Source organism: Lissotriton vulgaris, chromosome 2_1 (genome assembly GCF_964263255.1).
Source record: "Lissotriton vulgaris chromosome 2_1, aLisVul1.2, whole genome shotgun sequence".
NCBI lineage: Eukaryota > Metazoa > Chordata > Amphibia > Caudata > Salamandridae > Lissotriton > Lissotriton vulgaris.
The window spans coordinates 694310511-694323909 of NC_141687.1; the positions used below are offsets into that span (position 1 = coordinate 694310511).

Consider the following 13399-nt stretch of genomic DNA (forward strand, 5'->3'; position numbering starts at 1 on the left):
AGAAATTCCAAGTGCTCCCTTGTTTTCGGGTGCAGTGTATGAATTTGGTGGGAAGGAGGACTCCAGCTCACTTGTCAGAAATTAAAGAGTTTGCATATTATCCATCAGGACCAGTGCCCTTTGGCAAGGAATTGGATTGCCCTGGCGATCAAGCTCTTGGGGTTTGGATGAAAAAAAGAATCATGATTCCATTAAGAGGACTCTGAATGGTCTCAATTTAGCTGAGGGTCTTTTGGCTATGGTGGCAGAGACCATTCCAATGATAGATTCCAAAATCCAATTTAAAATGAGTTTGTAATATGTGAAGAGTGGAAATGTCACTCCGGATGAGTCTGGGAAATCACCTTAAAATATTTATGAACCTATTCGATGTATGGCCCCAATCTCATCAAATAAATCTGGAGAAGCCCGACTTAAACTGGACTTGCTTATGTCTGAGAAAGAGACCTTAATTCTAAGTGCTGGCAACTTATTTCATATGTCAACCCTTTACACGGGTCTGGCTATCCAACCAACATGTTTGTATGTGGCGGCTACCTTTACTGGAACTGCATTTACTCTCATGGAATATTGTGGGGTAAATTGACTGCCCCTGTTTGGATTGAATTTGTTAATCAATTCAATAGCATTTTGCTTCAAGATACTTAGTCATTAACTCCAGTGAACATAAATAGATATACTAATTACAGCTTCGAAACACTACCATCGAGAGCGGGCTGACCCAAAGGGTGTATTTTTTATCTTGGTTTGGATTACGTTGAATCTGCCTATGAAGCAGTTTCCTATTGATTGTGAGGACATAATTAGGCTGATTGTAAGAGGATCCAAGGCCTATGTATTAACTTGTACGATGTTTATAATCGCTCAGGGAGCCCTAATAAGGAATCTGTGTCATTAATCAAACTAGAATACCTCTTGTTCAACAGGCCCTCTCATTCCCCATTAAGCATTGCTGGGGCCTTTAATGTTTCCTTTGAACCTATCTCTTGTATTGAATCTATAATGGAGCTAGAAGATGGAGTCAGAGGTATCCAGAGACTGGTTGCTGAACTGTTAGAAAATGGTCTGGTCTACTGTGGCCCTACAATTTAGTGCTCTAAATCTGAACTTTGGTATACGTGCTTGCAATGACACATCCAAATCAGATTGCCAGAGAGAACACACTTTCTCCAGGGGCAGGACCAAGAGTAGCACAGATCATGTATTTTTCGATGTCGGTTTATGGTATACTATGTGCAATTTCAGTGTGTGTACCAGGGAAGACTGTGATCATTACCCCTTACATCTGTCTATTAAATCTATATTCCCCCTCAGTAACAGCCCTAGTTCTGACCGCTCTGTAACGTTTCTATTACCTACCACCAACAGGAGAGCAATTAAGTGGGGAAAACATTGGCGTAACTCACATACTATGGCTTCAATTTACATCACCTTTAATACATTTTTGATACTCTAGTAGAAAGAGTCAATTGTGAGGAGTAATTCATGGGAGCGCATCAGAACTAATTTAGCTCCATTAGTTTGATATGTAACACTGAAGATTCACCTAAAAGACCATCCGTCTCTAACATATCCACCAGTTATAATGCTCATTGTAGAAAGGCCAAATCTGCACTAATACCAGCTTTGAGACAAGGGGATATCCAGATGATTAGAGTAATGAGAGGGAGATACAAAGACTTAATCACTCAAATTGAACAGAAATGGATAGATGACAGTTGGTATGACCCTCTAGAATCATCCAGAAATAGGGACTCTAAATATTTCCGACATCTTTGCACATGGTGGCTCCACATCTAGGACTCATTTAGAACATCACATACCAGCCCTTCTAAGTGATTTAGCAGCCAAGCATAGAGATAGTCTAACTGCACCATTTAGTGGCCATGGTCCAACAAAAGCTGTCTTACGTTTCATTTTAGAAGACACTCATAGAACTATTAATCAGCTCAGCCCTCAGCCCTGGGAAAGCTCCTGGCCCTGATAAAATATCAGCCGACCTCTATCGATCTGAGCAAAAATTCAAAGTCCCCTGTATTAAAAAATTGTCAAACAAGATACTGGGAGGTGATGACATCCCTAACACAAGGCGAGGTGCTGAAGGTATACCTGTGTACCAAAAGGGTGATAGAAATAATACAAGGGAACTACCACCATTTAAGCCTGATAGATAATCTCCAGAAGGTATTTTGTCATCAGATCCTGGATAATGTACAGCAATGAATAACTGACACTAAACAGTTTATCTCCCTTACAAGCAAGGTTCAGAGAAAAGATCAGCACAATCAATCAGACATTTCGGTTTACCTTACCATAATGGAAATATCTTCAGTTAACTAAAGATCATCTATGTGGCCTTTGTCCGTCTTAAAAGAGTGTTTCATTTAGTTCCTAGAGTCAAATTGTGGACAGTTCTAGGCCAGATAGGGATGACCCTTGACTTGCTGAATGTTATACGACTGTACAAATCAAACTATGCTCAAGTGAGATGGAGGTAAGGGGGGAGCAAACCAGCTGTATTCCAACTGAGCAAAGAGTTGGCCAAGGCGGTGTTTTAACACCTAAAATATTTTCACTTTATATTAATGATATACTCAGATATCTAAATGACTGTGTCCATGACTCCCCCAGATTTTGCAGCAGCCCTATACCAGTACTTTTATTTGCTGATAATACCCAACTAATCTTGCTCATCCCTATAAGTTTGCCAAATCTTCTAAACAAATGTAAGTTTTTTTGTGATGAGAGGGGCCTAGATGTCAACACATTAAAACCCAACAACATAATTTTTAATACTCGCACAACTTTCAAAGGTGACTTTCTTAAGAAAGGTGTCACTTTACATAGGGAGGAAAGCTTCCCCTACCTTGGCATCAGCCTAGATAAATCAACTGCTTGGTCGATTCATATGAATAAAGTAAATGCCTCCCTGCTACAGAAAGCTTTTTCCATTCTGAAAAGAGATTTAGAAAAATGTAAAATACACCTAGACATGTAGCTCCTGCCATAGAGACTTACTGTGCAAAGGTTCAGAGCACAGCCTTGTATGTGGCTGCAGCTGGGGCTATATGAAGAAAAAAAGCAGGTGGCTACTAAAGAAAATCTTTTTCTCAGATCTTTGTTTAATCTGCCACAAAGTACACCTCTAATCCCTCCTTTTTTTTTACACAGGCCTTAAAGGCTTCATGATATAGTAGCCCTAAGACCTCTGCTATTCTGGATACGTTTGTGGAGAAACCCAGAGTTGAAACCTTAAAGAACTTCACTGATATCTTAGGTATGTCTAATTTGTTGTACATCAAATGGTTTACTCATATAAAGTCCACCTTCCAGGTATTAGGCACGAGTGCCAAGTGGAGCAACCCTTCTTCCATAACGGACGATACAAAAACAAAAATCAAAATAGCATTCAGGGGTCTTATTACAGTAAGTGCCCAGGGGCGCAACAGGCATTTGCACACCCTGAGGCACTTGGTATTACAGTACGGAGCTTGGATTTCTAATCCCCATAAAAAGTCCAGGCAGGTTGCGGCCTGCAATGTGAAAACACAGAGCTGTTGCAAGCAGCCGCTCCTTGTTTTCACATGAATGCACGGCCCCCATGGCATCGCAAGTTTGCGGCTGCCCCGGGGCAGCGCATTCATCGTAATAGGGAGCATTTTCATTATTTACGCCGGCACACCTTTTACAAGGTGCGTGGAGTGTAAACAATGAAAATGCGTAATTCGACCAATGGTCCTTCATTGAAGAACAAAGGACCTCCTCCTAATCCTGAACCTCAAATAGAGGGTCATCTATCTTGGCAGGCTAAGTTGACCTTACATATTATTCTTCCTCCCTCATGCTCAACCACTGATTTCATATGATGCGACTCAGCTGCTCTGTCCATATTGGTTATCTTTGATGTGAACATCATATGTTGTAAAGTGCTCTAATACATTCAGGTCTAGCTAGCGCTATATAACACTCTTAAATGAATTAAAAGTATCTCAAAAATTGTAGCTCTGGCTTTTTGACTGCAAACTTCTTTCAAATGTAATCTAATATTTTAACTCTATCTTGATGATATAACTCCATCTTTAGCCAAGAATGTATACATCAAGTCAAGTTGGGCACTCTCCAGAAAGGACGATACACACATAGCTGAAAAAAATCCTCAGCAGCCCATCTCTCCTGTGTTTTCTGTGGGGCGATTTGAGAAGATGTGGAAAATGTACTGTTCTTTTGTCGTTGGTATGAAAAAAAACAGAATCAAATGTCTTATACCACTCTAGCTTAATCTAGAATTTATACATTATATAGTAGCCTCCATGGTATTAAGGTTGAATACAGACCAGTTTATAGCATTTGCTGTGAGTAGGTACTTCTATGCAGACTGGCTGATAAGAAAAACACTAGGAAGCCCTTTGTAAACAATCTCTTTTAAGCTACTTGTTAGATTATTTGTAACAGGAATAGATATAGTAGGCAGATTTTTTAAGGGAAGACTTAGTCATGATACTGCTAGGTACTGTCACACAGGGTAGATTTTGCTCTTATGCAGACTATATATTGCAGGCTTCTTGGATACTTTTAATCTTCAAATTCCATGATACACTTTGTACTTTGCCTTCTTTGAATGCTCAAATATGATACCCCAAATGAGAGCTTATATATAACACAGTATTTTGATTTTTATGTTCTTAAATGTTTTTGTATGTACTGTTTTTGTGATTATGCATGTTAAATGGAATTTTAAATCTCGAAATAAACTTATTGAATTGAATAGTTAAAGAAAGTACAATGATCTTCAAGCCTTTGCAATGGAATTAGATACATCTGGGCATGAACACAGGTTGTAATATGTTTAGAGTGTTAGCATTCACTTATAATCTTGGTAATAGAAGGTACTAAAACTAAAGGCATTGTTACAAAAAATAGGCACTGTGAAGCAGTGACCAAGGTACATATCAATGCTTTCAATTATTTTTGAACCCTGTTATTTTTTTTTACACCCATCTCACATTGGAAGTAAAGTGCAAACGATGAGGAAAAGTGCAGAAACATGTTCTCCCTCATGCCAGTGAAATGCCATAAACAGTTTAATGAGCAACAAACAATGATGCTGAAATGAACCCTTTGGTATATATGGGAAACAAGTGCAAAGAATTCTTAATCAAAACTTAAAATTGTGCCGATCCTATGAGGTGTGGAGACACATTAAAAATCACCTAGAGCTGGCCCATTCTGTACTTTAGTAGCAATATAGAATTTCCACAACCGAGATCAGAAAGTCTGGAAGGACAGAAATTTCCATCAATCTTGAATCGACAAGAATGTGAAAATCTTCAACAGAATTTTGCAATGGGAGAAACAAGCACAGGCTCTCAATTTGTATGTGAAACTGAAAGACTCAGAAGGGCAGTGTGGATGAGTGAGGTTGTGTAACATACTTCATTACATTTTACAAGGCTTGGCAAACTTTATAAAGTAAAAAAGAACGGTTGAAAAAAAATCCCAAAATGTGTTTTTTGTTTGAGAAAAGCCACAAACAATCATTGCTTACTGACAGGTTATGTTGCAATAAGAAAATGTTGTGTGGATAATGGTTTCCACATTTTTTGCCTCTCCACATGCAAAGCTGGATTAATTGCAAGGTCGCCCACCCATATTCTTTTCCTATTTTGAAAAATATCTGTATATTAGTCGGAATCAAGTATGACCAAGTTTTTTTCCCTATAAAAAAATAAATACATAAATAATTAGAGAGAATGTAGAAAGATTTAAATAAAGAAATGTCTTACCTTTTGTTCGAAACTATCAGGCGTCAAGAAAAAATTGTATAGTGGAACAAAATAGCCTTCCAGTAGACCCATGAGTAAAACCAAGTACACACCATCTGCAAACTAAAATATTATGGAAAGCATTAGACATTTAGCAGGTGGCTGCATTGGAATGAGGCACAATATTCCACGCACACGTTAACCAGGTTTTACTGATTCTTTCAAACAATTTATGTGGGGAGTAAGTATAGTAAAGAGGTAATACAATGTGGACAGTTTAAAAAAATAGGACCTTTTAATATCTCACAGTAATGTATACAAGGACTATATATATGAGCTAAACCGAAGAATTGACAGTAGCCAAGAGAAAGATTAAAACTTCATAATCAATATCTATGTTTCATGATTGGTAAAATAGCCAATAAGCCAGAAAAATACAGTAAAAATTTCTAAGTATGAGTTAAAGATACAGCAAAGTATAATTAGATCAATTTATGTTAAAATTTATCAAATTGGCAAGTAGATAGCAAAATAATACTTCAAAATATATGCAGGTCTACTCCATCAACTGATAATGTAACACATCTGAACAGTAGGCATACATTGCCACAAGAACTGCAAATTCTCTGTACACTTCCAGAGCTCTCCGGTTCTCCCTGGTTGGTACTGTTTGGCAAAGAGTGTTCTGGACACTAACCACTTCCATCTTGGTAAGGTGAGCACTCTAGTGGCTTAAATGTACTCAGCACACAATATTTAAGATGTCAGGAAGCGCGGATGCGCTGCTGGTGAGCAGAAGGCAAGCTCTTCTGCGTCCATCACCGCCCGACCGTCACCAGTCGCCAGGACCCCTTTATTTTACCCCAGACAAGGTAAAATTATGATATACAGGGGAGGACCTCTGGTCCCATCAGAGCAAAAGACCACAACAATTACAAGACTACCGGGTGCACAAAATATTCACCAGACTTGATAGAAGGACAGTTTTCATGCAATTCATGTTAACTTTCTTATGTGGGGGAACTTAATGTACACAAAAAATATTTGATCCACCAGGGAAGACCAAGACCTTCATAGATGGCCATTAGACAAGAAAAGGTATCGACCAGTGTCTGAGCATAATAAACTGGTGACCACTATCAGGAGTATGTATTGTAATGCCAGGTCTATTCGTAAACGTGCCACAGAACTCTTGGACCTTTTAGACACTTAAACCCCAGACATTTGTTTTATTACCAAGACATGGCTAAATTCCTTGGCCCTGCTGGATGAATCTGTCATTGTTCCTGGTAACTCCTCTCTTGGGAGACTAGATCGAGAGAATAAAGCAGGAGGAGGTGTGGCGATTGCATTTGTAGGTAAAGTGAAGGATTCTGTTATATGCACTCATCTATCGAATGATTTGGAGATGATAGTGTTTCAATTAGATCATCTTCCTCATAATACATGGAAGAGGGCCTTACTTTACTGTGCTTCAGGCCCTAAGAAAGACTTAACCCTCCAATTAGCAGACTTACAGTCAATTCATATTTTAGAGTCGGACAATTTTTTGTTACTAGGTGACTTCAACTATCATGGGGAAAGAACGACCGATATGGAAGTAAACCCATTGTTGACGGACCTGAGGATGGCAGGTCTGTTACAACTGGTAGTAGGTTCAACTCGCATTACTGGCCATACACTTTAATATTTAGATATGCTACTCAACTTTAAGTTAGTCATCCACTATCCCTCACCTAAACAGATCACTATTAGATCGAATTTGAGATCCCGAAAAACCCTACTACTAAATCACAGTATTAGGAGTTCCAGCACCCAGGTAATTTCTGTAAGAAAAAAAATTGGACTCACAAAAAATGTTCAACCTCCTGACCTGAAGGGCAAGTATAGATTAGCCCTTACAATCTTTCATAGACATCAGAGAGAAGCAGAAAGGCAAGTTTTAGTAGTCAAGTTTGAAAAATTCTGTAATTCTACAAGATATTTAAGGCGCTAAATGAATTTATAAAGCAGGAAGACTACAGGACTCCAATACCTACTTCAAAAGAGATATGTGACTCTTAATTATTTCAGAAAGAACATGTTAGACCTGTCAGCCTTAGGTTAGTATTTCCCCAAATGTTTTACCTGCTTACCTCCAATTTTGCTGGATTCTTTTTGTGGAGCACTTTACCACTGCTAACCAGTACTAAAGTGCATGTGCTCTCTACCCTAAACATGGTTTGATTGACTTATCTACAACTGACACATTTAGTTTACCTATAAGTCCCTAGTAGAGTGAACTACATGTGCCCAGGGCCTGTAAATTAAATGCTACTAGTGGGCTTGCAGCACGGATTGCGTCATCCACACAAGTAGCACTTTAAACAGGTCTCAGACCTGTGTGCCGTTTACACTGCCATATCAACTTGGCATCCAAAACCCCTTACCAAGTATTAAACTTTCCTTTTATTACATGTAAGTCACCCCTAAGGTAGACCCCAGGTAGCCCATGAAGCAGGGTGCTGTATAATCAAAAGAAATGACATGTACTTTTAAGTTTTGCATATCCTGGTAGTGAATCCATCCCAAATAAATTTTTCACTACTGTTAGGCCTACCACTCTGGTAGGTTAACATTTGAAATTCCTTAACACACTTTATTGGCTGTAATTTCTGATTGAGAATGAGTAGATCCATCATGTTTCATATCACTGAAGCAGTAATGATTAATCTTCTTTACAAGTAAAGTTAATTTATAATTGCACTTTTAAAAATGCCACTTTTGGAAAGATGCAAAAACAACAGTTGATGGCCAGAATGCAGAACAATGTCATACATTCACCCCAGTACAGAGACCTGGGCCTAAATCCATAGTTTTTTTGCTCACCACACCACCCCAGTTCAGACAGGGCCATATGCAAATCAGCCTTGACCCTGTGCCTCATGGGAACAGTCCAGCCCAAACTGCCAAGCCATGTCTTCCCTGGACCGGAATAAAGCATCCTAGGGCCGGTTTCTGGCTATCAGCCGTCTTCAGCCAGGATAGCTTGACTCCAGTGGCGTGGAGAGCACAGGACTCGTGTTTGAGCATACCTGTCCCACTCGGGGTGACAAATGCAAAAACAACAGTTGATGGACAGAATGCAGAACAATGTCCTACATTCACCCCAGTACAGAGATCGGGCCTAAATCCATTGTTTTTTTTGCTCACCTCACCACCCCAGTTCAGACATGGCCATATGCAAATCAGCCTTGACCCTGTGCCTCATGAGAACAGTCCAGTCCGAACTGCCAAGCCATGTCTTCCCTGGACCGGAATAAAGCATCCTAGGACTGGTTTCTGGCTATCAGCCGTCTTCAGCCAGGATAGCTTGACTCCAGTGGCGTGGAGAGCACAGGACTCGTGTTTGAGCATACCTGCCCCACTCGGGGTGACAAATGCAAAAACAACAGTTGATGGACAGAATGCAGAACAATGTCCTACATTCACCCCAGTACAGAGATCGGGCCTAAATCCATTGTTTTTTTTGCTCACCTCACCACCCCAGTTCAGACATGGCCATATGCAAATCAGCCTTGACCCTGTGCCTCATGAGAACAGTCCAGTCCGAACTGCCAAGCCATGTCTTCCCTGGACCGGAATAAAGCATCCTAGGACTGGTTTCTGGCTATCAGCTGTATTCAGCCAGGATAGCTTGACTCCAGTGGCGTGGAGAGCACAGGACTCATGTTTGAGCATACCTGTCCCACTCGGGGTGACGAATGCAAAAACAACAGTTGATGGACAGAATGCAGAACAATGTCATACATTCACCCCAGTACAGAGATCGGGCCTAAATCCATTGTTTTTTTTGCTCACCTCACCACCCCAGTTCAGACATGGCCATATGCAAATCAGCCCTGACCCTGTGCCTCATGGGAACAGTCCAGTCCGAACTGCCAAGCCATGTCTTCCCTGGACTGAAATCAAGCATCCTAGGGCCGGTTTCTGGCTATCAGCCGTCTTCAGCCAGGATAGCTTGACTCCAGTGGGGTGGAGAGCACGGGACTCAGATCTGAGCATACCTGTCCCACTCGGGCGACAAATGCGAAAACAACAGTTGATGGACAGAATTCAGAACAATGTCATACATTCACCCCAGTAAAGAGATCTTTTGGAAAGATAGCATTTTTCTGCTCTTAGCCCTGGGCGCCTGCAGCCTGTCTCCAGTACACATTGTGGGTGGGTGACTACTGAACTTTGTGCATTATCTCTAAACAGCCATGCAGAAAGGGAGCTTATTTGTGATCGAATGGCCATCCACATCCTGATGGGCCATCATCGTCAGGATGAGTGGGAGGACCAGACACTTACACCTGAATAGGTTGTCCTGTCCCAAAACAAAGGGATACATACTCCCCTGGAGTGAGTCTGAGGTCAGAATTGGGAGGGGGCACCTCTGTGCACTTCAAAGCCCTTCTTTGAAGTGACACCCAATTCAAAGTTACAGCTGGGTATAAGAACTGGACTTCTGACCCTACCATGTCTGTACACTACTGGACCTATGAAGAACTCTGCCAGTCATGAGGGGGGAATGCTGTGCTGTGAAAAGGATGGCCACTCTGCTGGACTGCTACTCTAGAGGAACTGCTTTTCTGCTTTGTTGCCCTACTCAAGCGCATCACACACTGACACAGACTGCTCCCCCTCATACACCACCCACACCCCCACCCCTTCTACCAACTCACGGGCATCCACACTCTTCATCAACACTACTCACACACCTACAGATGGCCTTAACACCCCGCTCACCGCAGACGGCACAGCTCCTTCCCACAGCACACCTAACCTAGTTCAACACCAGAACATTACCCCTATTTATAAATCCCCCTCTCTATCCCCCCTATACTCAGCCCCCATTACCCTCGAACTAACCACGCAGAACACACATCCTCTCTCAATCTAACTACCCCTCCCCACAACAGGGCCACCTCCAATCTCATCTCCCCTCCTACTCTCAGCCCCCACTACCCGACCGGTTCCCCCACCACCACTATCAGTCTCCCAGACTACACCCTGATCCGCCCGCCTACCATCAATGCCCTCACCCAGACCGCCAACCTCCTACCTACCTCATCCACTCCTCTCCCGCCCAAAACTTCTCTCCCCCCTAACATCACCCAGTACACTAACACAACGCAACCCCGTTTGAACACCAGCCCTCCCTCCCATCAGCACGCGAATTCCCCAGTCGGTCATTCACCTTTGACTACCACCCCCAACCTCACCCCTTCCCCCTCCACCTACCTCACGATGGACAACACCCCCTCCACCTACCCCACGATGGACAACATCATGGCCACTCTCTTCCAGATCAAAGAAGACATACACATCATCAAAGAACTACTCACCATACACCCCACACATCCCTTACCCACCCCCACGCCCCACCCCAAACTGGCCACTGCCCCCCCAGCAGACACCCTCACACACCCGCCCAAATTGGCCACTTCCCCTACGGCCGACACCCACACCCTACACCGGGCGTCAATACCTGTTCATAGTCACAACTTCTGCCCTCGGCCCCCTCGCCGTCCCTGCAACCCCGCACACAACTTCACCTCCCAACCCATCTTGTCCTCCGCCCTCCCAATTAACTCTCCCACTCAACTCTCCCCCAACCGGACCTCAATGCCAGCTCGCAATCGCAACAACCGCCCTCGTCGCACCCACAACCCTATTTCTGATCTCGACACACTCACCCTTCTCCGCTCCTATGACCCAGCATCCCAAAATGACACAACCTCCCCACACCTCACCATCCCCCCGATACACTCAAATCCCCTTAGACCCCCCACACTAAACAACAGATCCTCCATCCCCAATAACCTCAGAAGAGTCCCCCTCGCTCTTGAACAACCCACCACCCCCAGCACACCCCGTCTCAAATGCACCCTCCTCAATTGTAGATCGGCCTCGAAACATGCCGCCGCCATTGCAGAGCTCCTCTTATCGCGGGACCTCGACATAATCATACTGACTGAAACCTGGCTAACTGAATCTTCTACACCTATAATGGACATTCTAGTTCCCCCTAACTACCACATTATCAGGCTCGACAGATCAGGCCAACTGGGGGGTGGAATCGCATGCATCTACAGGAACAACATCTCTGTTCGGAGAGCCAACTCCACCTCACTACCATCTCCAAATTCCTGTGAATACATCTGCCTCGACATTATCAGTGAGGGCAAACCGATATGCTCTCTTCACAGCATTTACCACCCTCCCAGGGACAACTTCACCTTTTCCCAACAAATCATGGATATGATCTCAACCAATTCCGGGCGGCAGCTCACCCAAATATACCTTGGGGACTTTAACCTCCACTGGAACGATCGTAATGACGCGGTGGTAAATAGTCTTAAAAATTTCCTCGACGCCCTTAACCTCACCCAAATATGCAACAGCCCGACACACGAGAAAGGCTCTATCCTTGACCTGATCATCTCCAAAGAGGACTCTATCCTACTCGAGTCCATCCAACCCTGTGACTGGTCAGATCACCATATTATCACATTCTTCATCAATGAAAAAGTTAAAGTCAACCCGACTCAATTCCCCAAACCGAAAGTTTGGAAAAGAGACATGAAAAAACTCAACCCAGGCTCTTTGCCCCCCAACAGGCGCAATCTCCTTCTTCCACCGACAGACGATACGGACGTTCAAACCCTGACTGACCACTATCTCAATGCCATGACCACAATAATTAATGAGGCTGCACCTTTGCAGCTGAAAAGAGTCACTACTAAAATCTCCAACCCATGGTACGACGGGAGTCTCAATGAGGATAGACGAGACATGCGAATGGCTGAACGTATCTGGAGAGCAGCCCCCTCTGCAATGCACCTAAAAGACCTGAAGAAAAAGAGAAACGCCTACTTCAGGAAAATAAAACGTACAAAATCAGACTTCTTCAGCCGCCAGCTCGACCAGGCAAAAAACAGACCGAGAAAACTATTTGAGCTTATCAGATCACAATCCAAGGAACAACCCCAACCACTTAACACTGCGAGTAATGCACCCTCCTGTGAAGACTTCGCTGCTTTCTTTATCCAAAAAACTGACAACATAAAAAGCGATCTCCTTATTGATGCAAGCCTCCATTCCAAACCCCATTGCCCAGCAACCGCTGAACCAAAAAACAATGCTACATGGTCAACCTTTGGCACATACTCGGAAGAAGAAATTGGTAAACTGCTCAACACCCTGAAACCATCCAATCACCTCACGGACCCCTTGCCTGCCTCCGCAGTGAAAGACTTTACCCCTCTGCTTCTCCCTCTCTGGACTAAAATTGTCAACAGCTCTCTCCAACAAGGAAGCATCCCTGACTCCCTCAAAGTTGGTCAAGTCACACCTCTACTAAAAAAGCCCACAGCCGACCCCTCTGACCTCAACAACTACCGACCCATCACCAATATTCCCACTCTCGCCAAACTACTAGAAAAATGCGCACAACTACAATTGACTAATCACATTGAGCAATTTGATCTCCTCAACCCGCACCAGTCAGGCTTCCGAGCGGGACACAGTACTGAAACGGCCATGACGCACATAATTGACGACGCACTTCAAATGCTAGACCAAAACGACACTTGCCTCCTCATCCTTCT

The 13399-nt window shown here is 43.1% G+C and overlaps 1 protein-coding gene across 1 annotated transcript in view; it reads right to left on the minus strand.

Moving 5' to 3' along the window:
- Positions 1-13399, minus strand: part of PARVA (parvin alpha) — a 197132-nt gene that overhangs the window by 24896 nt on the left and 158837 nt on the right. Inside the window, exon 11 of the mRNA XM_086955935.1 lies at positions 5784-5885. Within this exon, the coding sequence (XP_086812061.1) occupies positions 5784-5885 (102 nt within the window). The remainder of the gene's footprint in view (positions 1-5783; positions 5886-13399) is intronic.